We start from the raw sequence: 25,655 nt of genomic DNA on the forward strand, positions 1-25,655 counted from the left end.
GTTAAGTGGACGTTGTCATAACGTTTAATGCTAGACGGGTAGTTGTTAAAGTTAAGGTTATTTTAAATAAAAGTGTTCTTATTAGTCAAAGTGACCCTGACATCAAACAAAACGTAATATGTTTTTATATGTGACAACAAAAATTAGTACAATATTATATCTTTGAAGCCGGTTTGGCCGGTGACGTACTGACCTGCAACGTTCCCGATAAATAGGCACAGGATAAGGAGTTTTCTCTGTCTGCCGATGTCAACTAAACCCTCCATAGATGTGGAAGGAAATACAAACCATCCGGATGAAGCTGCCTCTACATCAGTCCAACTTTAGTCATGGAAATGTGGTGTGTAGAGACGCTCCTCACGGTGGAAATGATTCTCCTTCCATTGAAGTCAATTCATTTTCTTTAGTTACTAGAGGGAAATGAGGTGAGGTTGAAAATTTTCAAAATAAAAGTCTTGGTTTCCCAACATAAGTTACTGTTTTGGAATTCACTAATTCAAACAAACGACTTTCACAAGAATCCTAACCACGAAGCAATTTACATGCTTAATGACATTGTGTAATTAATTGATTTATTAATTCATTGTAATTAATTAATTATCTAATCTCCTGAGTGGAATTTTGGACATTTGTATTTCACTTTGTTTTCAAATACAAACTGATAAACTGATCTTTGATAGATCTCCCTTCAAATTATGCATTAGGAGAGTAACTGATGAACTTTGAATACAGTGAGTTATGTTATTAGAATTTAGTAATATGCTTTTATAACATGTTATTGAAAAGAAGGTAGCCACTGCCAAAAAGGTAAATAACATTACAAAATATTTGTACACAACAAATTTGTATTCGTATTTTATCTTTTTGGTAAGGGTAGATATCGTGCTGGTGTCATACTATCGTTATAGAAATAAGTTCAGCAATTCACCCAAAGAAACTGAAAACTATTCCTGCAGACATGAATTCCTCTTACTGTAAAAATAGTCTTGGCACTTTTTTCCTTTCCATTTGTATCTTCAGTTTTTTTTGTTTTGAGTAAAATAAAAGCTGGATAATCACTTATCCATTCTTACTTTTCATAATAATTTGGTAAGCTAAATGTACTGTGTTGCACTTTGAGCTGAGGTGACGTTACAGCACCTGGTTTATATGCAGTACCACTACAGGGATCACGTGGACCACCACTAGTTCCAGGAACACAGTTTGAGAACGACTGAGAAAGATGATAATTAATTCATATCAGTCACTTTTAATTATTTTAATATAATTCTTCACTTATTAAAGCTAAAGAAATTTGACTTAATTCAGTAGCAGTGATCAACCAGACTTTGATTTGAATATTATTTTATTATTTTTATCTAAAAAATTCAGAACAAGGACAGAGAAAATCAGCAAAGTTTTATTTTTAGTGCATGAACAGAATACCATGTCCTTAGCCGGGGCCCGAGCGCCAAAGACTTAATTTATGCACGTCAATAAACTTTTCTAATCGCTTTCTTTCTGTGTCTGAGTCTCTCCAGATTGAACTGTATTAAACCCACTGTATCATTCCTCAACAACTTGGATTATATGTCAGTCCTGATAAAACATCACATAACAGAAAAACCTGGAAACTCACAGGCGTAATATTTATGAAGACATTTTAGCTACACTTTTTTCAATGACTGAAATAATTTAGAACATAAGTAGAAAAAGTGTTTACAACACATTTAGTAATAAAAGAAATTAAGTGAAATAAAGTATTTTCAATCTTTTAGTGATTATGTCAGAGTAATTATAAAAACGCTCTCTTTGCCTGTGCAGCATATCTTCCCCTTCTCTCATTACTGACTTTCCTGTTTAACTGATCTCACCTAAAGGCCACTACAGCCAATGAAACTGTTAAGAAAACGTGCATCTAAAAATTAAACTTTGAAACAATACAATTGCCTTCATGATGTTTAGTTTTCTTCTTTTGAAGTGAAAACAAATATAAGTTGATAAAAGGGAGCCTTCTTGTTTTATCCAAGGCGTGGTAAGGCGCTCAGAGTTCAGCAGTCCTTCATCTGTAGTAAATGTCCCAACAGCTGGGTTCAGTTCCAACTGAGAAAGAAACAGATAAGAAACCAAAGACTAACTGTTTAATCAGAGTTGCATTTTGATTGTAGAGGGGGAAAAAATGACAATCGGATCAAGAGCTATTTCTTCTTGCTTCAATATGAAAATCATATTAAAATTTTATGTTTCACACAGAAAATTACAAGAAGAAAAATGAAGAAGTTAAACCGGTTTAAACAGGATTGTTTGGTATTCTGATGGTCTTAGGTCAAAAAATACATACAATGAATACCTGAATGAAGAAGGATACTTAAAGAGTGTGGAACTGTAATGGCTCCAACGTCAGCTCTTCTCTAGTGTCATATGAACTATAGGGTCACCAATTAAGAAATTTGTGTAAGAATTATTGGACAGTTCATTTTTTAAAAATAAAAGGTTAACTAATTAATGCATTTGTAACTAGCATTCCATGGAATTAAAGGTTAATCATTTTAATAAAAATATTTTTGAATTAAAAAAAAATACCAGTCAATTTATACAAAATCAAGGCTGCCTTTTACCCAATTGTAGATTAACAAACACTTAGCCACCTTGAAGGAAGCAGTGATCATTGACCAGTCTAAACTTTGTGTCTTGTATCTTCACATCAAGAATAGGTGACAAGAAAAAAAATCTTGAACATCTTTCAGCCTGGCTAAAACTTTATGAGGCAATTTGTAAGGCTTTATGACTCCAGTGAAGTACACAGGCAGTCATTATAATCAACCGTGCAAAACTTAAACTCTTCTATTTCTGATGTCGACGTCGTCAACGTTATGGGGATATTAATTTGTTTGGACAGGAGCCTGTGGTGGTGTTTGCATATACACTCGTGAGTTTTTGTTTTTTTTTTTTTTTTTTTTCTTTTACCATAAACTGCTGATCTTTCTATATGCAGGGAATTTACCATGATTATGATCACTACTGTTACATCCCTCTTAGAGCCAACATTAAGAGTGTGCGCTACAGTTCTTGCAGATGGAAGTCATCACTGATGGAAGTCATTGATGGAAGAGGCTATTTTCATTGTTACTGGAGACTTTAATCAGGCCAATCTGAAGATGATTCTCCTTTTTATCCATCAGCACGTGGACTTTGCAACCAGAGGTTAGAGTCGCTGTGTCCAGGGCTCACAGCCTGCTACCACATTGCTGTTAGGGTGGCAGGAGGGAGAACAACCCCTCACCATGTTCTGCCTGCTACCCTCTGGGAAAAAGTGCAGCAGCTTCAAATGCAGAGCAAACAGATTCCTCAAAAACTTCATCCTTCATGTCATACTAAACTCGCGTTCATTTAATGTTTCATTGTATACATTAACACTTTTTAATTATTATTTATTTTATTATTACTATTGGAGCTTTGCAACAAAAATTTGTTCCCAACATGTACATTTTTATGTGTACAATTGAATGACAATAAAGTCTGTCTCTGTCTACCTTTTTAAATGTGACCTGAATCTAAACAGCAAGGCTGTATTCATCCAATCTGAACGCCATTGATAAACGACAAATGTCACCATTCTGTGTCCTGATACGCATAAGCGGGAAGAAAAACAACAACCATGAAGGACTATAATGAGGATAAAGTTGTTAATGAGCTGGCTCGGGTCAGACAGCAACTTCAAAATTGCAAAATATGCTCCATTAGCACCAACTTCTGTTTCCGCAAACAGGTTCTATGTGTGATGTTATTATGCCTTCTGCTTCAGGTTGTTTGCAGTTCGCACTGGAGATCACATACAAGTCATATATTGGGAAGTGTATGTCGTGCCAAAAAAAAAATTCTGATTTCACAAAAAAAATCGGGATTCGGTTACTTCAAGTTGCATTGCAAATTTTTTTGTCTTCATAATTCAACGCTTTGAAATTGCGCTTCTGTCTCTGAAAACTCAGGAGGTGATCACAACATTGCTCCTGTTTTAACCCCATAGTGTTTTCAACAGTGTTGCAATGAGATGTAGTTTGTATAATGAGCCCAGCAGGTTTCCAGTTCCATTGAGTGTTTGCTAATTGTTGCTAGTTTGAAGGAGCTGACTTGGGGAGTCATGGGGGTGCTCTGTGAGGCGGAAGCTACACCTAGAAAAGAGGAGGAGCTCTGCCGCCGTTCCCTAGACGTTTTGCAAAGCTGAATGGTCGCCATGGGAGATTTAAGGATTTCTCAAACATGCATGAACGAATCAGGTCAACAAACCAGGTACATGTTTGATGATGGAATGCAATTATAACAAGGTGGAAAGATCAAAAAAGTCAGAAAACATTAGGCTAGGGAAAAAGAGAAAAATTCATTCATGGTTCCAAAAACTATAAAAGCGACCTCTACAGGCATAATGAAGTATCATCACTTTTTGTGAAGGAAATTTGCAATCATCTGTTCCACACCTTCAAAACGATATACCGTATTGTCTGGACTATAAGTTGCTCCGGAGTATAAGTCGCATTTTTGAGGGACATTTATCTGATAAATCCAACGTCAAGAACAGACATGTCATCTTGAAAGGCAATAAAAATACATTTAAAAATACAGCAGGGCAACAACAAGCTGAATAAAGGTACGGTATGCTAATGTTACATGACAACGAACTGAGAACGTGCCTGGTTACATTCCTTCAGTTTTTCCAAAAAAGTAAAACACTTCAAACTTTAAACAGAATAAATAGCTCAATACAGACTTCTATTTTTTATCCATTAGCCATATTTCACAACAGCTTCATCCCTCATACCATAAGACTGCTAAACTCCCATTAATTTTGTATTTTATTGTTGTATTAAGTCCCTTTAATTTTAAAAAAGAGACTTAGTGTTTCGTAAACACATTTACCTTTACATATGAATGCTACATATACTATACTCATTCTTCTACTGTCAGAAATAGATTTTTTTTAATCTTATCTGAAAATGTTTCATTTTAAGGATGATGATTTGAAATCTTTCTCAAAAAAATGGTTTGTTATTGTTCTGTATAGTAGACAAAAATGCATCAGTAAACGTTCATGAAAAGAAAGAATTTTCACCAGCCACCATTGAAGTTTGTAAACTGAATTAACCCCATTGTGTTGTTCATGGACAACTTGGATTATGTATCTGTCCTTATAAAACATCACAAAACAGAAAATCCTGGAAATGTGCAGGCTTAATAGTCATCAAGAACTCTAAGATGAGTGTGTTTTTTAATAATTAAAATAATTTCTAACTTAAATATAAAAAAAATGGTTCACAACGTAAGTAGTAGAAACAAACAATAAATATTTTCAAATTTTTACTAGCTTGGTAAAACCAATAAGTGTATAAAACGATGCAGATGTCAAAGGCAGACGTCCTTCATCTGTAGTAGATGTCCCAACAGCTGGGTCCAGTTCCAACTGAGAAAGAAACACACATAAGACACCAAGGAGTAACTGTTTAATTACAGTTGCATTTTCATTGTGGTGGAAAAAAAAATAAGACAACAGGATCAAGAGCTATTTCTTCTTGCTTCAATATGAAAATCATATTTATACTTAATGATTCACACAGAAAATTACAAGAAGAAAAATGAACAAATTAAAACAGTTTAAACAAGATTGTTTGGTATTGTGATGGTCTGAGCTCAAAAACCAAATGAAATGGATACCTGAATGAAGAAGGATACTTAAAGACTTCGGAACTGAAATATCTCCAGGGTTTACTATCCTTCAGAGTCATCTGAGCTATAGTGTCAAAAGATAGAAAGTTTGTGTGAGAATTATTGGACAGTTCATTATTTAACTGATTTAATGCATTTGTAACTACCATTCCATGGAATTAAAGGTTAGTCATTGTAATGAAAATATTTTTGAACAGAAAAAATATACAAAAGTATTATAAACCAGTAAATTTAGACAAAATTAAGGCTACCTTTAACCAATTGTATATTAGCAAACACTTAGCCGCCTTGACGGAAGCAGTGATCATTGTCCAGTCTAAACTTTGTGTGTTGTCAAAAAAAAATCCTGAACATCTTTCAGCCAGGCTAAAAGTTTACGAAGCTATTTCTAAGGCTTTATGACTCCAGTGAAGTACACAACCACTTATCAATCCAGATGTTTGTTTTTTCTGGTTTTTACAATTTCCAATAAAATCCAAATTTCAATGTTTTGTCTTTTATTTATTTATTTTACTTTTTTTCAGGTATTTTTTTATTTTTATAAGTGATTTGATGATATTAAACATTTGTGCAAATAATAAGAAATCTGTCAATGGATTGTATTTAGTTTCAAGTAAAGAATCTCAAACATTATTACATAGTAGTTAATGTGCTTTTTTCTCCTTGGCAGTATGTTTTACTTTCACCCAGTTACACAGACATTAACAGCAAAATTTTAACCTGTCTCAGTGTTTTTACATTAGTCTGTTATTAAAAACCAACAAACACCATAAAACACTTGAAGATGAATGCTTGTACATTGTTTCAGGGATTTTCAGTTAATTTAACACTAAAATGGAATCAAAGTGTTCAACTTTACCGTGTATTTACATGTAAACATGCAGAAGTTGAAGGGAGAGAACATGAAATAGGGAAAAGGAGCAAGACGAAAAGCTTAAATGTTTATATACAGCTCTGGTAAAATGAGAGCTTGATCATATAAAATGATCAATCTCTCTGATTTTAGTTTTTTACATGTTTGAGTAAAATGAACATTGTTCTTTTATTTTATGAACTACTGACAACATTTCTCTGAAATTCCAAGCAAAAAGTTAGTATTTAGTTGCAGAAAATTAGATATGGTCAAAATAACAAAAATAAATAAATAAACAAAAAAAACACAAAACAAACAAACAAAATAATAATAATAATAATAATAATAAGAAGAAGAAGAAGAAGAAGAAAAAGAAAAAGAAGAAGAAGAAGAAGAAGAAGAAGAAGAAGAAATGCAGGTCTGAAGAAACGCATTCAGACCTCAAATAATGTCAAGAAATCAAGTTCATATTCATTTAGAAACAACAATACTTATGTTTTAACACAGAAAAACTTCATAAATCAATATTTGGTGGAATAATAATGAGGTTTTCAGTGGGGTTCAGTCCACTGGTTTCTTAATTTTTTTCAGGGCTGTACATAAAGATATCCAGTTATTTGTAAGTTTAAAATATAATATCTCACCATCGCCTCCAAACCCAAAAGATGCAGAAAAGAAGTGCAAGTGAACAGCCAACTGTGAAGGAAATGAAAGAAAATAGATTTTTGATAATTTTGCATTTCAGTCACAGAAAATGATAATATTCATTTCTAAGAGGCACTTTCATTCATGTTACCTGCCACGCCTATCAACAGTAGGTTTAAAGGAGGTTCAATTTCTGCAAAGATAAAATAATATTAAAACCAAACCCAAGAGATTTGCTCTTTAGATAAGAGCAAAACTAAAGATGTTGCTCTTTTCTTTAGATCTCAAAATACTCTGGTCTGCAAGTACAAAACAGTGTAGAAAATGGATTTACAAAATGACAGCAAAGATCCAATTAAGTATTTATAAGGAAAAAATCAACATAGTTAAATATGCACAATTCTTCGGAAAACTAATGAAAAATCCTTATAACTTACAATTACAAACATGCCACGTTACTTGTGTGATTCTTTCGTAATGCAGTGACTCACCAAGGTCGTCTCCAGAGCAGTGATCAATGTAGAAGTTTTCAACTTCTGCATTGTCTGAGAAATCTATAATTTATTTACTGCTGAGGTACACAGAAAACTCACATGATTGTGATAAAACAAAAATAAAAAAAAAAAACTGGTGGAGTGACAAATTTTAGATTAACATTTTGCTTTCCAACTTCATTTACTTCATTTCACCTGCCACAGCTATCGACAATGGGTTTAAAAGAGATGTTTTTTCTGCAATATTAAAATAATATTAAAACCAAACCCAGATTTTACTCTTGTCTGCAAGTACAAAACAGTGTAGAAAATGGATTTACAAAATGACAGCAAAGATCCAGTTAAGTATTTATAAGGAAAAAATCAACATAGTTCAATATGCACAATTCTTTGGAAAACTAATGAAAAATGGCTCCTGCTTAGGCCAAGACACATCCACTTATGATTCTCCAAACATGCCATGTTACTTCTGCGATTATTTCGTAATGCAGTGACTCATCAAGGTCGTCTCCAGACCGGTGATCAATGTAGAAGTTTTCAACTTCTACATTTCAACTTCTACATCTATAATTTATTTACTGCTGAGGTACACAGAAAATTCACTTGTGATACAAAAAAAAAAAAGAAAAAGAACTGGTGGAGTGACAAATTTTAGATTAAAAATTTGCTTTCCAACTTTGTTTAAAAATACATTTAAAAATTTTTTTTAGAAGAAAACTTTTGATACTTTTTAATAAGGTGGATGCTGATGCACTGGTTGTAGTAATAGTTTAATCCGATGATATTTTGTAGACTTTAAATGACAAAGTCAGCATAAGTCTTGTTTATTTCCTAATTTGGATAAAATACGTTTCCTCAAAATACCCCAAAACTCCCTAGTGAGGCTGCTACCCCCACGACCCGACTCAATATATAGATGTGGTCAGGAAATCTTTAAAGGGGACAATTTATTTTTTGTTGAACTTTATGTAAATATATATTGTCCTCCAGTGAATGTGACACAAAGTAAAAAATGTAAATCTATGCAAAAATATTCTTCTTATATATTCTATAAGTTGTTTTGTTGCAGGAGTGAATGAAATACTTTTGTTGTAATTTTGCCTTCTTTGGTCTATTCTGTCACAAAGGATTCAGCTGCATTTTGACATATTCTAATATGCAATGTGAAGCTAATTTTAATTTGGCATGAACAACACACTTTATCTATAACTGTCATTCATCCACCATCCATTTGTTTTTAGGTTTAGTTCTTAGTAATTACCTATCTTGAAACCTTTTATGAAAAACTTATCTCCTCTAAAATATGTTAGCAAGGCACATTTTGACAAATGATTAACAGGTTAGGGTAAAATAACTTTCATATTCAAGGACTCACTCTTGCAGATTAGATCTGGCTCAGTCCAAGTCCATCAATGCAGGTTATGATCTCAGAGCCACTTTCTTTTTCAAATCCATTGGCGCACTCATAGGTGACTTTGGTACCATCTGGGAAATCCTCTCTTAGGAGGGATTCATTCGTGAGAACCATGTTCTCCACACTTTTAGGTATGGGGCAATTACCTAGGAAAAAATATAAATCTTGCATGAGCCTTGTAATTGATCAGCATTTCATCTGCCATTACCCAACATTGATGCTGCAGCCTACTAACAAGACCACCAAGGCCCCATGAAGACTTATATAGTAATCGCAGATTTTCAATGTTATTAATTTTGTTCAACTAAAAAACTTGAGATCATGTTGTCAACCATTTCCTTCCCTTTGTGATCACTCCTCTACTTTCAGTTCTCTATAAAGCTAGGATTATTGTTGACAATTTGAACCTGCTTGGGGACCTACAAATATTTGTGGGGATTGCTCTGCATGCACCATCTTTCACTCAAATTGTATGGTTGCATTTCAACTCATTGTATGATTATAGAGCAGGTTGATCTTTACCAGCATTTCTATGAACCCTCTCTGAGGATTCATTTCTGAAGAATCAGGGATGGATTTTTTATTTTTTTTAACTGGCCACATGGGCTAGTAAAGAAAACTTTTTATTGTCGACACAAACATTTCACAAGCCACTGTTTTCTTACCACATTCCATGCTAAGTGGCTCTCATTGTGCTTATTGGGAAATTAAAAGCTTCAGAAATAGCTTGACAAATTTTTCCAGATTGATAAATATCAGAGATGTTGTCATCTCATCATAAAATAACTTAGAACAATTCATAATATGTTGCTTTTTTAGTTCTTCATAGACATGTTGTCTGGGAGTCTCAAAGTATATTTGATGTTTCTTATTAGTTCGGTGTGAAATCTACAAAAGGCTGGAAATACAGTGTATATTATTATCCTCTAATGAATGTGTCACAAAGTATAATATAAACACAATAATAAATTATGATGAGATCTGTGCTTTATTGTACATACATTGATTTGTGGTTGAGCTTTGTAGTTGACTTTCATATATAAAACCACAACTCCCAGGACTATTATATTACTGAGGCACATTATTGAAAATATTGTAACAAGACATTTTAATATATCTTCTTTTACAATTTCACTGCAAGAACAAGAGTAAGTTTGTTTCATTTACGGAAGAATATGTAGGTAAAGGCCCATCTGGGAACGTGCATTATGAACGAGCTAGGGCTGTAAATATTATATCACTCATAATTTGTTTATTCTTAACACTTATTCCCATTCAAATATACAGTAAAGACAGAATTTGAATTTCAACTCATGCTATGGTTTGCTTTTTTGATCATGTTAGAATTCTGATGACACTTGTTCAAAAACCTGTAAAATTAATAACAATTAACCATTAGCCATGTTGCAGTAAGGGTTTCATCTCAGGATGGATTATTGTTAGTTTTATACAGTGGTGAAATGATAGGTTGGACAATGAGCTAATTTACAAGTAGTGGAGAGAAGATTTGTGTTATTCACAAATGTGTTTGCAAGCTGTTTGTATTTTGTCTCAGATAACTGATCTTCTATATGAAGCTTGAAAATAAGCACAAGAACTTACGGACACATCGTGGTGGCTCAGAATCATATTCAGCACTTTCAGTACACGTAATGGTTTCATTCCCAAACAAGGTGTATCCTGCGTCACATGTGAAATGTATAGTTTGTTCATATTTTGGTTCACGGTCACTATTCCAAGAATGTTCGCCATTTTCCACTTTGATCGGTTTGGAACAAGTAAGAGCTGGAAAAATTGGCAAAAGAAAAAAAATTGCTTTTTCAATCAAAGTCAAAGTTTATTTTTATTGCTCATTTTTAACAGCCTCAGCAGAACAAAGTGCTTCACAATAAAAACAACATCGCAGGCAGATAAAAAAATCAAATGAAATTACATTTAGCAAAAATAATAATAAAATTAGCAAAACTTCAAATGAATGAAAACCAAAACAGTACATAATTTTAGATGAAGCAATTTACCTCCATCCTTCCATTTCAGGCACAAAGTGCTTCAGTAAACTGTGTTGAGAAGCGAGAGAATATTTCAAACTGATCAACACTTACAGATACAGTCTGCGATTCCAAACCATCCTTCGTCCATGCACTGTTTGAAGCTCGCTCCACTGACCCGGTAGCTGCATAAAGACAAAGGAAGTTATAAAGACTGATGCAATCTGTTGAGCCATGAATAAAAAAGTTTAGTTTGCTAGTCAGATTTAATAAATTAAGATTATGGTAAATTTTCGATTTACTCTTTTGGAGTCATAGTTTGCTGACAGGATCCAAACGCCTCGTCTTTTCAGGAGGATGTAGGCTATATTTCTTCCCAAACCAACACTGGCTATATAAATTTTATAAAAGAGTAAGTTTTCTGTTTTAAAGAATAATTGTACAGCACATACACACACCTACTTATAGCATGTTGCTCAATGTCATAAAGGGGAGGAAAAAACTAATAAAAAAACACTTCTGCAGTTGACAAAGCAGGGTTTCCACCAGAAAACATCAGAGCCCAGTGGTAGGGGCACCCAGGCGGTCCATCGTGTTTTTGTATCAGAGGATGTTAAGCTGACAGAAAATTTAAAAATATGAAATGTTACAGGAAGATATCACCAGTGAAATGCTATTTACACCAACAGCAATAGTCTTACAAGCAACAAATCAAAAAAATACAATTAAACTGAGTAAAAGTAAAGCCTGGCAGGCCGCACAGGTTATAATACACTGGGGGAAACGCTGCAAAATAATAAAGGATTACCCAAAAGTGCTAATTAATAACACAACATAAGAAAATTTGAGGTAATATCAATGTTTTAACAAGTTTTCAGCCAAAAAAAAGAGCACAAGATTCCTTTGATTTGATCAGCATTATATGAAAATAGGGTAGACAACATAAATAAGTTGCTTTTCTCATGCAGCAGTTAGATGGAAGGAGAGTGAAAAACCTCTCAGTGGTGGCTGTGGCAGCATCAATCAATACAAGAAAAGAGTTACTATACGATTATTGATGTGTGGATCGGAATTTTCTGAAATAAAATACTGTAGTCGAAATAATAACAACACATGAAACATAAGTTTTTAAATATTATTGTATTAATATTGATAGACTTACATGGACTATAAATAATTACAAACTAACCTCAGCTCTTATAACAAGAAATTATATAACAACTGGTAGAATGGCACTGGAGATAAAATAATAGTTCCTCAGCTGAGTTCACCTACCTTTAGCACCCTTGAGAAACAGTGAAGTTACCACTCTTACACAAGGTATGCTCCATTAAGTGTGAAGAAAGTAGTCATTTTTATGTCTTAAATATTAGGAATGTAACTCAGTTGATTAACTCAGAGTTATTTTTACTGAACATTCACATATAAAAACAACTGAATTGAAATCATGAAGCAAGAAATTTGTATAAAACGCTGCTGTGAAGAAATGTATAAACAGCTCATTACTCAGTTCAACTCCATCAATTTTCTATTTAATCTCAAATTTTACTAATCCACACAAATATTTCACCAGCCACTTTTTCTCCCTGTGTGCAACATCATCGCTGAGCTATTTCAGAGAACCTACATCACATTCCATTTTTTCTACATTGGATGTAAGTGTCTCTCATGGAGTATTACAGTTTAAAAGCCTCAGAAATAGTTTAAAATGACTTAAATCAGGTCATAATGTGTTGGTTATTTAAAATCTTTATAGCAATGTTGTAAGGGAGTTTTCACACATTGTTGCTGATATATTGGCCCATTCTTCCATGCATATCTCCTCTAGAGCAGGAATGTTTTGGGGCTCTCGCTGGGCAACACAGACTTTCAACTCCCTTCAATGGTTTGCTATGAGGTTGAGATCTGCAGATAGAAATGCTTCTTACGAAGCTACCCCTTTGTTTCCCTGGCCATGTGTTTGGGATCATTGTCATGCTGAAAGATAAGCCTATGTTTCATCTTCAATGCCCTTGTTGATGGAAGAAGTTTTGCAAACAAAATCTCATGATACAGGGTCCCATTCATTCTTTCATATACAAAGATCAGTCATCCTTGTCCAGTTGCAGAGAAACAGCTTCAAAGCATGATGTTGCCATCCCCATGCTTCACAGCAGGTATAGTGTTCTTTGGATGCAACTCAGCATTCACTCTCCTCCAAACACAACTCAAGTTTATACCAAACTGTTCTACTTTGGTTTCATCTGACCATGTGAAATTCTCCCGATGCTGTTGTGGAACATCCAAATGCTCTCTAGTAATCTCCAGATGGGCCAGGATGGGCCAGGATATGTACTTTCTTAAGCAGGGGAACGTTTGACTCTGCAGGATCTGAGTACCTGGTGGTCTAGTGTGTTACTGAGAGTAGCCTTTGTTGCGTTAGACCCAACCTTCTGCAGGTCATTCTGCCCCCCCCCCCTCCATTTTCTTTGGGGTGACTGTAAATCTGGAGGTAGAGCAGTCATCTGTGATAGGAAGGTGGAAGGTTAAAGTCCAGCATCCCCTGCCACATGTTGGTGTGCTCCTGGGCAAGGCACATAACTGACAAATTGCTTTCCAGTCTGTGTATCGGTTTACAAATGTGTGAGCATTTATGAATGCAAATGGGTGAATGTAACTCTAATGTAAAGCGCTTTAAGTGGTCAAAATGATTGGAAAAGCTGTATATGTTCAGCCCATTTACCATTTTCCATCTGGAATTTTTGATGCATGGAGTGAGATCCTTCTTGGATCCCTAATCAAGCGGTATTATCAGTAGTCTTGAATGTCTTCCATTTTCTCATTACTGCTCCCACAGAACAATACAAGCACAATAACAAACAAAAATAATGCTGGATATGTATTTTTTTTAAGAGAGTTTCATAGGGGCTGCACAGTGGAGCAGTTGGTAGCAATGTTGCCTTGTAGCAAGAAGGTCCTGGGTTCAATTATCAGCACGGCGTCTTTCTGCATGGAGTTTGCATTTTTTCAATGTACATGCATGGGTTCTCACCGGGTTCTACGGCTTCCTCCCACAGACCAAAAACAAGACTTTCAGGTAAACTGGTCTCTCTAAATTCTCACTAGCTGTGTGTGTGTGCATGGTTGTTTATGTTGTGTGAAGAAGAAAGTCACACTCGTGTCTTCTTTTAAGTTTTTCATGTTATTTTCTTCAGTAGATCTTGATGCAACTGCCACACCACCAAAGGCGAGTAGGTGACAAGGATTTTTCAATTACTTTGGATTATTTAATACCATGCAGTGTGAAAGTGAACCATACCAGCTAAAATGTAACAAATGTTGTAATTTCATTCTTCAGTCCCCAATTGAACTGAGTCGACTGGACTATCACATGTGAAAAGACCCTTAATTGAGTTAATGCAAGTCAAAGCATACACTTAATTTTCTGAGATAACACAATGACATTTTAGCAGATAATAATGGAATTTGAATTCTTGGAATCATACATACCCTTCTTCACAGATTACTGTAGCCACTGCACCAATTATAGTACCGTGGCTGGTATCAAATGACATGTGCGGTTTTGCTTCTGGGACACCACAGTCTGACCCTTTGATATAAAGAAACAACAAAAACAAAACAAATAACCAAAAATTATTATTGTAGGATTACATAAACCCTAGATGACCATGAAAGGCATGATGGATGACTGTTTGTTAGATGTAAAATGCAAGTTAAACAAGACTCACGCTTGCAGATGATATCTGACTTGGTCCACTTGCCATTGACACATCTAATGATTCCAGTGCCACCTATTTGATCACACCCCTTCATGCATTCATATTTGATCACAGTACCACTTGGAAAAATCCTTTTTCGGAGGGACTCAGCAGAGAGAACTGTGTTCTGTACATGTTGAGGTTTGGAACAGTCAGCTAGGAGGAAATAAAAATGAAGAAAAATCACACACAAACACATACACACATAAAAGCAAAGCTATTATGTATGTATGTGTTTGTGTGTGATTTTATGTGTGATATCTTATACACACATAAAAGCTTTGCTTTTATGTGTGTATAAAAAAGCTTGCAGATAACACAAATCGTAAGTATCTCTTTTATGGAAAAATATGTTGTGAATGGCCCATCTGGGAACATGGATTGCAAACCAGCTAAAGCTATAAATGTTACAGTGTTCATAATTTGTTTATACTTAACACTTGTCCCCATTCAAAAAAAACAATACAGAAAAAAACCATATTTTACTTTTTTGATCATGTTAGAAATTTAATGATATTTGACAAAAACCTATGAGATAAATTAAAAATAACTGTTAGTCATGATGTTGTTAGGTTTCCATCACAGGATGTATCATTGTCAGTTTTATACTGTGGTGAAATGATAGACTGGACAATCATTTAATTTGCAAGTAGTGGAAAGACGACTTGTGTTATTTGGAAGCTTTTTGTATCTTATCTCAGCTATCTTATATTATGAAGCCTGCATAAAAGCACAAGAACTTACTGACACATCGTGGTGGCTGAGAATCATATCCACCAGTTTCAGTACACCTAATGGTTTCATTCCCAAACAAGGTGTATCCTGTGTTACATGTGAAACGTATAGTTTGTCGATATTCTGGTTCACGGATATTATTCCAAGAATGTCTGCCATTTTCCACTCTGGTCGGTTTGGGACAAGTAACAACTGCAAAAATTGGCAAAAGAAAAATAAAATTGCTGTTTCAAGTACAAAATACTTTAGTTGAAAAAAGGAGAGAAGAATTTAAACTGATCAACATTTACCTTCACAATTTGCAGTCTGTTTGTTAGATGTAAAATGCAAGTTAAACAAGACTCACGCTTGCAGATGATATCTGGCTTGGTCCACTTCCCATTGACACATCTAATGATCCCACTGCCACTTATTTTATTATATCCAATTATGCACTGATATTTGATCACAGTACCACTTGGAAAAATCCTTTTTAGGAGGGACTCAGCAGAGAGAACTGTGTTCTCTACATGTTGAGGATTGGAACAGTCAGCTAGGAGAAAAAAAATGAAGAAAAATCACACACAAATTCACACACATAAAAGCAAAGTTGTTGTTGTGGCATTTGGTTATTTAAAAACGTATTCTAAAAAATATGTTTAAAAAACAAATTAGTTGAAGCTTATATTTAAACACAAAAAAGTGTCAAATGTTTGGACATGATGTTTGCGCATGTGCATAATTTCTGTATGTAAACAATAGCATGCAAGGTGTCTGTATTTATAAGTCTGATTAAGTCAATGCCTCACAAGCTATGAACCTAACTGGACGTCCTGGGAATCAGGGAAGGAAATTTAGCATGTTCTCCATTGCTCACAGTGGCTGGTGAATAAAACATTTCATCGACTTTTTCACCAGCCACTTTTTTTTTGTCTTTGTATTGTCATCCGTTCTTAAAATTACTTTGATCATGTTGCAATGTGTTGCTTTTTTTTTTTTTAGATATTTATAGCCAAATTGTCAGGGAGTTTTAACATATATTTAATGCTCATTATCAGAAGGCGGGAAAATAATTATCATACAACTTAATATAAATATACATTTTACTTCAGTGATTTTGTCACAAAGTACAAAATAAGCTAAATATAATCAATTTTTGGATTATGCTTGAATTGTATACACTTTCAATTGTGGTTGGGATTTTTAACTCTATTATATAAACAACCACGAACCACGGGATATTTTTTTGGGTACGGGGGATTCCGGCACATCAATGAAAATATTGCAACAAAAGATTCTAACTTTTCCTCTTTTACAATTTCACTGCAAGAACAAAATTAAGTGTCTCTTTTATGGAAAAATATGTGGTGAATGGCCCATCTGGGAACATGCATTGCAAACCAGTTAAAGCTATAAATGTTATAGTGTTCATAATTTGTTTATACTTAACACTTGTCCCCATTCAAAAAAACAATAAATGGTAAAATGGACTGAATTTATATAGCACTTTTCCAGTCATTTTGACCAATCAAAGCACTTTATACTAGTCACATTCACCCATTCACACACACACCGGTAGGCATTTTGGAGTTAAGTGCCTTGCCCAGAGGAACATCTACATATGGCAGGAGGAAGCTGGAATCGAACCTACAACCTTCCGATTGGAAAACGACAACTCTGCCACACAGCCACAGTCACCCCAAAAAGAACAAAAGCATCTTTTACTTTTTTGATCATGTTAGAAATTTAATGACACTTGACAAAAACCTATGAGATAAATTAAAAAATAACCGTTAATCATGATGTTAGGTTTCCATCTCAGGATGGATCTTTGTCAGTTTTATACTGTGGTGAAATGATAGGCTGGACAATGAGCTAATTTACAAGTAGTGGAAAGACGATTTGTGTTATTTGGAAGCTTTTTGTATCTTGTCTCAGCTAACTGATCTTCTATGAAGCCTGAATAAAAAGCACAAGAACTTACGGACACATCGTGGTGGCTGAGAATCATATACACCAGTTACAGTACACCTAATGGTTTCATTCCCAAACAAGGTGTATCCTGTGTTACATGTGAAACGTATAATTTGTCGATATTCTGGTTCAAGATCATTATTCCAAGAATGTCTGCCATTTTCCACTCTGGTCGGTTTGGGACAAGTGACAACTGCAAAAATTGGCAAAAGAAAAATAAAATTGCTGTTTCAAGTACAAAATACTTTAGTTGAAAAAAAAAGAGAAGAATTTAAACTGAACAACATTTACCTTCACAATTTGCAGTTCCAAACCATCCTGTGTCAAGACAATGTTTGAAACGCGATCCATTGAGCCGGAAACTGCATAAAATCAAAAGAATTCATAAAGACTGTTAGTATCTATTTGACAATAAGAAGAGTTCAGCTGATGAATAACATTTAATAATTAAAGATAATGCTACTAATTTTATATTTTCTATTTACTCTTTCACACAGTCATAGTTTGCTGATGGAATGCAAAAACCCAACCTTTAAGGAGATAGCAGGCTATATTCCTTCTCAAAATAGCGATGGCTATATCATCTTTTTTATGAAAGAAAAACTTTTGTTTTGCTTTAAAGTAAAATTGCAGAATAGATGCACATCTCTCCATGCTGCCTTTGTTGCACCATTTTACATAGATAGAAAGAATCATGATAGTTCTGTTAATTTGCTTCTCTCATGCAGCATTGTAATGGAGTGAGACATAAACATAACACATGTTGCTCAATGTCATAAAGTGAAGGAAAAAAGCTAATTATTAAACCAAAACAATAATAAACTGGCAAATAAAGAATACATTTTGATAGATAACTGAAAAATAAAATGATTAAAGGCAGGTTTCTAGTTTTTGCCATTAGTTTAACAGCCATTACGAAATACATAACTGACTCAAGAAAAGTTATGTCTAACTTCTCATAAATCAAAAAAACAAAAAAACTTTCTTCTGCAGTTCACAAAAGATTAAAGGGCTACCTATAAGAGCTAATTAATAACACATAATAGAACAATTTGGTTAAATATCTGCATTTAACAGTGTGTTTCAGACAAAATGTCAACATAGGCTTCTATCTTCTGCCATTAGGTCATTGTTCAGACTAAAAATATGTTTGCATCAGCTTTACATGAAGACTGGGAGGAAGGAACAAAGCATGCTCCTAAGTTGCTTTTTTCATGCAGCAGACAGATGGAAGGTTAGGAGAGTGAAAAAGACCCTCGTAGTGGATGTGGCACTATCAATTAATCCAAGAAAAGAGTTACTAATTGATTACTGATATATGGATTGCAATTTTCTTAAATAAATAATACCACCATTAACCCATCCATCCATCCATTTTTTTTCTTACACCCTTATCCCATTGGGGTCGGGAAGGGTACTGGTGCCTATCTCCAGTTGTCACAACAATCAATCAAATATGACAAAAAAAGTTGTTTTCTCGGTGTATGCAACATATTCCCATCATTCTGCAGGTTATTCTGCCCCCCCCTCCGTTTTGTTCGGGGTGAATCTGGAGGTAGAGCAGTCATCTTGTGATTGGAAGGTGGTAGGTTTAATTCCAGCTTCCTCTTGCCACATGTTGGTGTGCTCCTGGGCAAGGCACATAACTAACAAATTGCTTTCCAGTCTGTGTATCGGTTTACAAATGTGTGAGCATTTATGAATGCAAATGGGTGAATGTAACTCTAATGTAAAGCGCTTTAAGTGGTCAAATGATTGGAAATCTGTATATGTTCAGTCCATTTACCATTTTCCATCTGGAATTTTTGATGCATGGAGTGAGATCCTTCTTGGATCCCTAATCAAGCGGTATTATCAATAATCTTGAATGTCTTCCATTTTCTCATTACTGCTCCCACACAACAATACAAGCACAATAACAAACAAAAATAATGCTAGATATGTAAATTTTTTTTAAAGAGAGTTTCATAGGGGCTGCACAGTGGAGCAGTTGGTAGCAATGTTGACTTGCAGCAAGAAGGTCCTGGGTTCAATTCCCAGCTCAGCGTCTTTCTGCATGGAGTTTGCATTTTCTCAATGTACATGCATGGGTTCTCACCGGGTTCTACGGCTTCCTCCCACAGACCAAAAACAAGACTTTTAGGTAAATTGGTATCTCTAAATTCTCCCTAGCTGTGTGTGTGTGCATGGTTGTTTATGTTGTGTGAAGAAGAAAGTCACACTTGTGTCTTCTTTTAAGCTTTTCTTGTTATTTTCTTCAGTAGATCTTGATGGAACTGCCACACCACCAAAGGCGAGTAGGTGAGAAGGATTTTTCAATTACTTTAGATTGTTTAACACCTTGCAGTGTGAAAGTGAACCATACCAGCTAAAATGTAACAAATGTTGTAATTTCAGTCTTCAGTCCCCAATTGAACTGAGTCAACTGGACTATCAGGTGTGAAAACACCCTTAGTGGAGTTAATGCAAGTCAAAGCATACACTTAATTTTCTGAGATAACACAATGACATTTAAGCAGATAATAATGGAATTTAAATACTTGGAATCATACATACCCTTCTTTACAGGTTACTGTAACCACCGCACCAAATAGAGTACCCTGGCTGGTATCAAATACCATGTGCGGTTGTGCTGCTGGGAAACCACAGTCTTTGATATAAAGAAACAACAAAAACAAGCAAAAAAAAAAAAAAGTAGACATTATTGTAGGATTACAAAGAGCCAAGATGACCATGAAAGGCATGATGGATGACTGTTTGTTAGATGTAAAATGCTAGTTAAACAAGACGCACTCTTGCAGATGATATCTGGCTTGGTCCACTTCCCATTGACACATCTAATGATCCCACTGCCACTTATTTTATTATATCCAATTATGCACTGATATTTGATCACAGTACCACTTGGAAAAATCCTTTTTCGGAGGGTCTCAGCAGAGAGAACTGTGTTCTGTACATGTTGAGGTTTGGAACAGTCAGCTAGGAGAAAATAAAAATAAAGAAAAATCACACACAAACACACACATAAAAGCATTTGGTAATTTAAAAATTATTCTAAAAAATATGTTTGAGAAACTAATTAGTTGAAGCTTATGTTTGAACACAAAAAAGTGTCAAATGTTTCTGTATGTAAACAATGGCATGCAAGGTGTCTGTATTTATAAATCTGATTAAGTCAGTGCTTCACCAGCTATGAACCTAACTGGACGTCCTGGGAATCAGGGAAGGAAATTTAGCATGTTCTCCATTGCTCACAGTGGCTGGTGAAGAAAACATTTCATTGACTTTTTCACCAGCCACTTTTTTTTTGTATTTGTATTGTCATCCGTTCTTAAAATTACTTTGATCATGTTACAATGTGTTGCTTTTTTAGAAAGAGGGGGCAATAATTTTCATAGAATTTAATATAAATATACATTTAACTTCAGTAATTTTGTCACAAATTACAATATAAGCAGAATAATAATAAATTTTTGGATTATGCTTGTATTGTATACACTTTAAATTGTGGTTGGGATTTTTAGCTCTATTCTATAAACAACCACAAACCACAGTATCTTTTATTTGGGGGGGCAGGGGGGGGGGATTTTGGCACATCATTGAAAATATTGCAACAAAAGATTCTAACTTTTCCTCTTTTACAATTTCACTGCAAGAACAAAATTAAGTGTCTCTTTTATGGAAAAATATGTTGTGAAAGGCCCATCTGGGAATGTGCATTGCAAACCAGCTAAAGCTATAAATGTTATCGTGTTCATAGTTTGTTTATACTGAACACTAATAAAGAACAAAAACATCTTCTACTTTTTTTGATCACGTTAGAAATTAAAAAATTACTGTTGGTCATGATGTTAAGTTTCCATCTCAGGATGGATCATTGTCAGTTTTGTACAGTGGAGAAATGATAGGCTAGACAATCAGTTAATTTACAAGTAGTGGAAAGACGATTTGTGTTATTTGCAAGCTTTTTGTATCTTGTCTCAGCTAACTGATCTTCTATGAAGCCTGAAAAAAAGCACAAGAACTTACGGACACATCGTGGTGGCTGAGAATCATATCCACCAGTTTCAGTACACCTAATGATTTCATTCCCAAACAAGGTGTATCCTGTGTTACATGTGAAACGTATAGTTTGTCGATATTCTGGTTTACGGACATTATTCCAAGAATGTCTGCCATTTTCCACTCTGGTCGGTTTGGGACAAGTAACAACTGCAAAATTTGGAAAAAGAAAAAGAAAATAGCCGTTTAAAGTACAAAATACTTTAATTGAGAAAAAAAAGAGAACAATTTAAACTGAACAGAGCTAAAAATAACTGTTAGCCATGATGTTGTTAGGTTTCCATCACAGGATGGATCATTGTCAGTTTTATACAGTAGTGAAATGATAGGCTGGACAATGAGCTAATTTACAAGTAGTGGAAAGACGATTTGTGTTATTTGCAAGCTGTTTGTATCTTTTCTCAGGTAACTGATCTTCTGTGAAGCCTGAATAAAAGCACAAGAACTTACGGACACATGGTTGCTGAGAATCATATTCACCAGTTTCAGTACACCTAATGGTTTCATTCCCAACCAAGTTGTATCCTGTGTTACATGTGAATCTTATAGTTTGTCGATATTCTGGTTCACGGTTACTAGTCCAAGTATGTGTGCCATTTCCTATACTCGGTATGGAACAAGTAACATCTGGAAAAATTGGCAAAAGAAAAAGAAAGTTGCTGTTACAGGCACAAAATACTTCAGCTGAAAAAAAAAGAGAGAATAATTTATACTGAACAATACTTACATACACAAATTCCAATTCCAGACCATCCTGCGTGGGAGCAATGTTTTATGCTCGATCCATAGATCTTGTAACTGCATAAAGTCAAAAGAAGTAATAAAGACTAATAGAATCTGTTTGACCATAAGAAAAGTTCAGCTGGTGAATAATATTTAATAATTAAAGATTATACGTCTAATTTTACATTTTCTATTTACTTTTTCACACAGAATCAGTTTTCTGATGGGATACAAAAAAAACCTTCTCTTCTCAAAATAGAGAAGGTTTCTGCTTAGCGATGGCTATATAATCTTTTTTATGAAAGAGAAACTTTTGTTTTCTTTAACGTAAAATTGCACAACATGGATGCACATCTTTCCGTGCTGCTGATGTTGCATCCTTGAACATAGAGAGCAAGAATCAGGATAGTTCTGTTAACTTGCTTCTCTCATGCAGCATTGTAATGGAGTGAGACATAAACATAACACATGTTGTTCACTGTCAAAGTGGAGGTAAAAAGCTAATTACATAAGCAAAGTAATAATAAACTGGCAAATAAAGAATACATTTTTATATTTCTGCAAAATAAAATAACTAAAGGCAAGTTTCTAGTTTCTGCCATTAGATTAACATTACAAAATACATAACTGACTCACAGAAAGATTATGTCTAACAACATAAAACAAACAAACAAACAAAAAACAACCCTCTTCTGCAGTTCACAAAAGAATAAAGGATTACCTATAAGAGCTAATTAATAACACAACATAATACAATTTGGTTAAATATCTGCATTTTAACAGTTTGTTGCAGACAAAATGTCAGCGTAGGCTTCTTTCTTCTACCATTGGGTTATTTTTCAGACTACAAATATGTTTGCATTAGCTTTACAAAAAGACTGGGAGGAAGGAACAAAGCATGCTCCTAAGTTGCTTTGTTTCATGCAGCAGATAGATGGAAGGTTAGGAGAGTGAAAAAGCCCCACGTAGTGGATGTGTCACTATCAATTAATCCAATAAAATATTTACTAATTGATTACTAATTTGTGGATTGCAATTTTCTTAAATTAAATAAGAAAATTATTTGTCCATCCATTTTCTTTCTTACACCCTTATCCCATCGGGGTCGGGATTGGTGCTGGTGCCTATCTCCAGCTGTCACGACTAATCAATTATGAAAAATATGTTTTTAACAAAGTTTGTATTATAGGTAATATTAACAGACTTATTTGAAATATCAACATTGACTGTAAACCTTTTTAATGTAAACTCTTCTAATACTAAATCACATAACAACTGCATAAAATATGTGCAAATTGCACTGGAGATAGAATAATAGTCCTTCAACCTATTCCACCTGTCTTTAGCAACCATTGCAAAAAGGTCATTCATACTCCCTCATCAGGTATGTTTTACTCACGGTGAAAAAAGTAGTCATTTTTATTAATATATTAAATATTTGAATTTTAAATCAGGTGATTAGCTCAGATTTTCTTTACTGAATATTCACACATTAAAAAAAAGCACTGAATTGAACTCATAACGCAAGAAATTTCTATAAAACTTAGATCTGAAAATATATATATATAAACAACTCCATAAACCTTATAAAACTCAATTCAACTCAGTTAATGTTACATTTTATTTTGACATATATTTGTACAAATTTTACTGGCTCTAATGTTTGTATTTTTAAATGTGTGGATATATCTATATGAAATTTAATTGCTGCATATTACATAAATACTGGTATTGCAGCAATGAACATGTTAGTGTCCCTCATGATTTCGGGCACATTCATACCTAACACATTTGGTCTGGTTTGAACAGATCAAAGTTTGTTTCCCCTGTTGGTCCAGACCTTTTATGGAGCTGTGAATACAGTCATGCAAATCCTGGTGTGAACCAAACAACCAGACTGAGACTAATTTTTTAGGTGATCTCTTGACTTGCAGTAAATTGGCCTCAAAATCTTAGTCTCAGGTGATTAAAGTGAAATCTGGAACAATTTTTTTTAGGTTCTCCACTTTCAAACAAAATCTCATACAGTTCGCCTTGGTGCAAACCAAATACATGAAATATCCATCTTTTTAGACTACACCATTCCTTGTTGGTCAGTATTATGGTAAAAATGAACACATCAGAGTTGCCTGCACTTCCATATGTGGTGATTTTAATGAACTTGTACCTGTTCTCCTGTTTTCTGCTTAGCAATGCTGTTGCCATTTTGTGTTGGGTCAGCACAGGTGGAACAAACACATTTGCAAACTGTGTTTCAAAATTAGAAATATTCCATTGCTATTCTTGTGTAAATTAACTGCTGTTGATGTTCAAAATTATATTGAATTATTTAAATAGGGGAAGTGTGAATGCACATCCAGACACACCAAGAAAGCAAACTCTGAGCTGCCTCAAAATCTAGGTCTCAGTTTCAAGAGGATTAGTGATCATTAAAAAAGCAAGAAGGGAACCATGGCGCAAGGCACAATTGGTAAATATAACCAACACAAAAGGAAGAAATGGCTCATGGTCTATTTCTACAAACAAAAGAGAAATCTTAGAAGTGGATTTTGTTTACATTTTGTGAAGAAGAAAGATGCACTCATGTCTTCTCAGCTTTTCATGTTATTTGTTCAGTAGATCTGCAAACCACCACAGGCAATGGGGTGAACAGGTTTTTCAATTACTTTGAATTGTTTAAAAAAGTACAGTATGAAAGCGAACCACACCATCTAAAATGGAACAAATGTTTGCAATTTTGGCCCTCAGTTGAACTGAGCCCAGCAGACTGACGGACATGAAAAGATTGTTTCGAGTTCTTGCAAGTCAAGACATACACTTGATTTTCTGAGACAAAACAATGACATTGAAGCAGATAAACTAATTTAAATATTTGGAGTCATACATACCCTTTTTCACAAGACATATAAACCGATGCACCAAGTAGAGTCCCCTGGCTGGTGTTAAATATCATGTGTGGCTGTGGTATAACGGGACCACAGTCTGTCGCTTTAATATAAAAATACAACAAAAATAAAAATACAAAAGAACAACAGGCATCAGTGTGATATTATCTTGATCCAAGATGACAATGTAAAGCATGTTAGATAACTGTTTTTGTCAGATGTAAATTGCAAGTTAGACAGGACTCACGCCTGCAGGTGATGTCTGGCTTGGTCCACTTCCCATTGACGCAGGTCATCTCCCCAGTGCCATTTACTCGAATATATCCAAGTTTGCACTTATAATAGATTACAGTACCATCAGGGAATTCTTTTATTTTAAGAGATTCCGTTGTGAGCTCTATGTATTTTCCATTTGTAGGATTTTGACAATCAGCTAGGAGAAAAGAAA

General features: G+C 34.5%; 2 protein-coding genes across 10 annotated transcripts in view; both read right to left on the bottom strand.

Annotated features, from left to right (window-relative positions):
• Window positions 1-25,655, bottom strand: part of LOC129372762 (sushi, von Willebrand factor type A, EGF and pentraxin domain-containing protein 1-like) — an 86,863-nt gene that overhangs the window by 59,718 nt on the left and 1,490 nt on the right. For 4 of the 7 annotated variants that reach the window (XM_055050250.1, XM_055050256.1, XM_055050255.1 and 1 more), the window contains exon 1: window positions 194-408. In XM_055050250.1, the coding sequence (XP_054906225.1) occupies window positions 194-266 (73 nt within the window). In that variant the 5' untranslated portion in view covers window positions 267-408. Of the gene's footprint in view, window positions 1-193; window positions 409-22,326; window positions 22,398-25,210; window positions 25,311-25,454; window positions 25,641-25,655 lie in introns of those variants that run through there. The other 3 variants (XM_055050251.1, XM_055050254.1, XM_055050253.1) reach the window with 1 other exon arrangement.
• LOC129372767 (complement factor H-like) lies at window positions 1,915-20,185 on the bottom strand. Of its 3 annotated transcripts, none has more exons than XM_055050270.1 (14): window positions 20,094-20,185; window positions 17,829-17,899; window positions 17,548-17,730; window positions 15,931-16,116; window positions 15,594-15,776; window positions 14,820-15,005; window positions 14,581-14,680; window positions 11,206-11,276; window positions 10,706-10,888; window positions 9,065-9,249; window positions 7,347-7,388; window positions 7,195-7,246; window positions 5,686-5,761; window positions 1,915-2,082 (listed from the first exon to the last, which is right to left on the bottom strand). In XM_055050270.1, exons 1-10 carry the CDS (start codon window positions 20,156-20,158, stop codon window positions 9,074-9,076), a joined length of 1,404 nt encoding a protein of 467 aa, XP_054906245.1. In that variant the 5' UTR covers window positions 20,159-20,185; the 3' UTR covers window positions 1,915-2,082; window positions 5,686-5,761; window positions 7,195-7,246; window positions 7,347-7,388; window positions 9,065-9,073. The 3 variants fall into 3 exon arrangements, with proteins under 3 accessions (XP_054906245.1, XP_054906244.1, XP_054906246.1); XM_055050269.1 differs by lacking the exon at window positions 1,915-2,082 and adding an exon at window positions 5,206-5,434; XM_055050271.1 differs by lacking the exons at window positions 1,915-2,082; window positions 15,931-16,116; window positions 17,548-17,730 and adding an exon at window positions 5,206-5,434.

This window comes from Poeciliopsis prolifica, unplaced genomic scaffold (assembly GCF_027474105.1).
Source record: "Poeciliopsis prolifica strain line A6 unplaced genomic scaffold, Auburn_PproV2 SCAFFOLD030, whole genome shotgun sequence".
Lineage (NCBI taxonomy): Eukaryota > Metazoa > Chordata > Actinopteri > Cyprinodontiformes > Poeciliidae > Poeciliopsis > Poeciliopsis prolifica.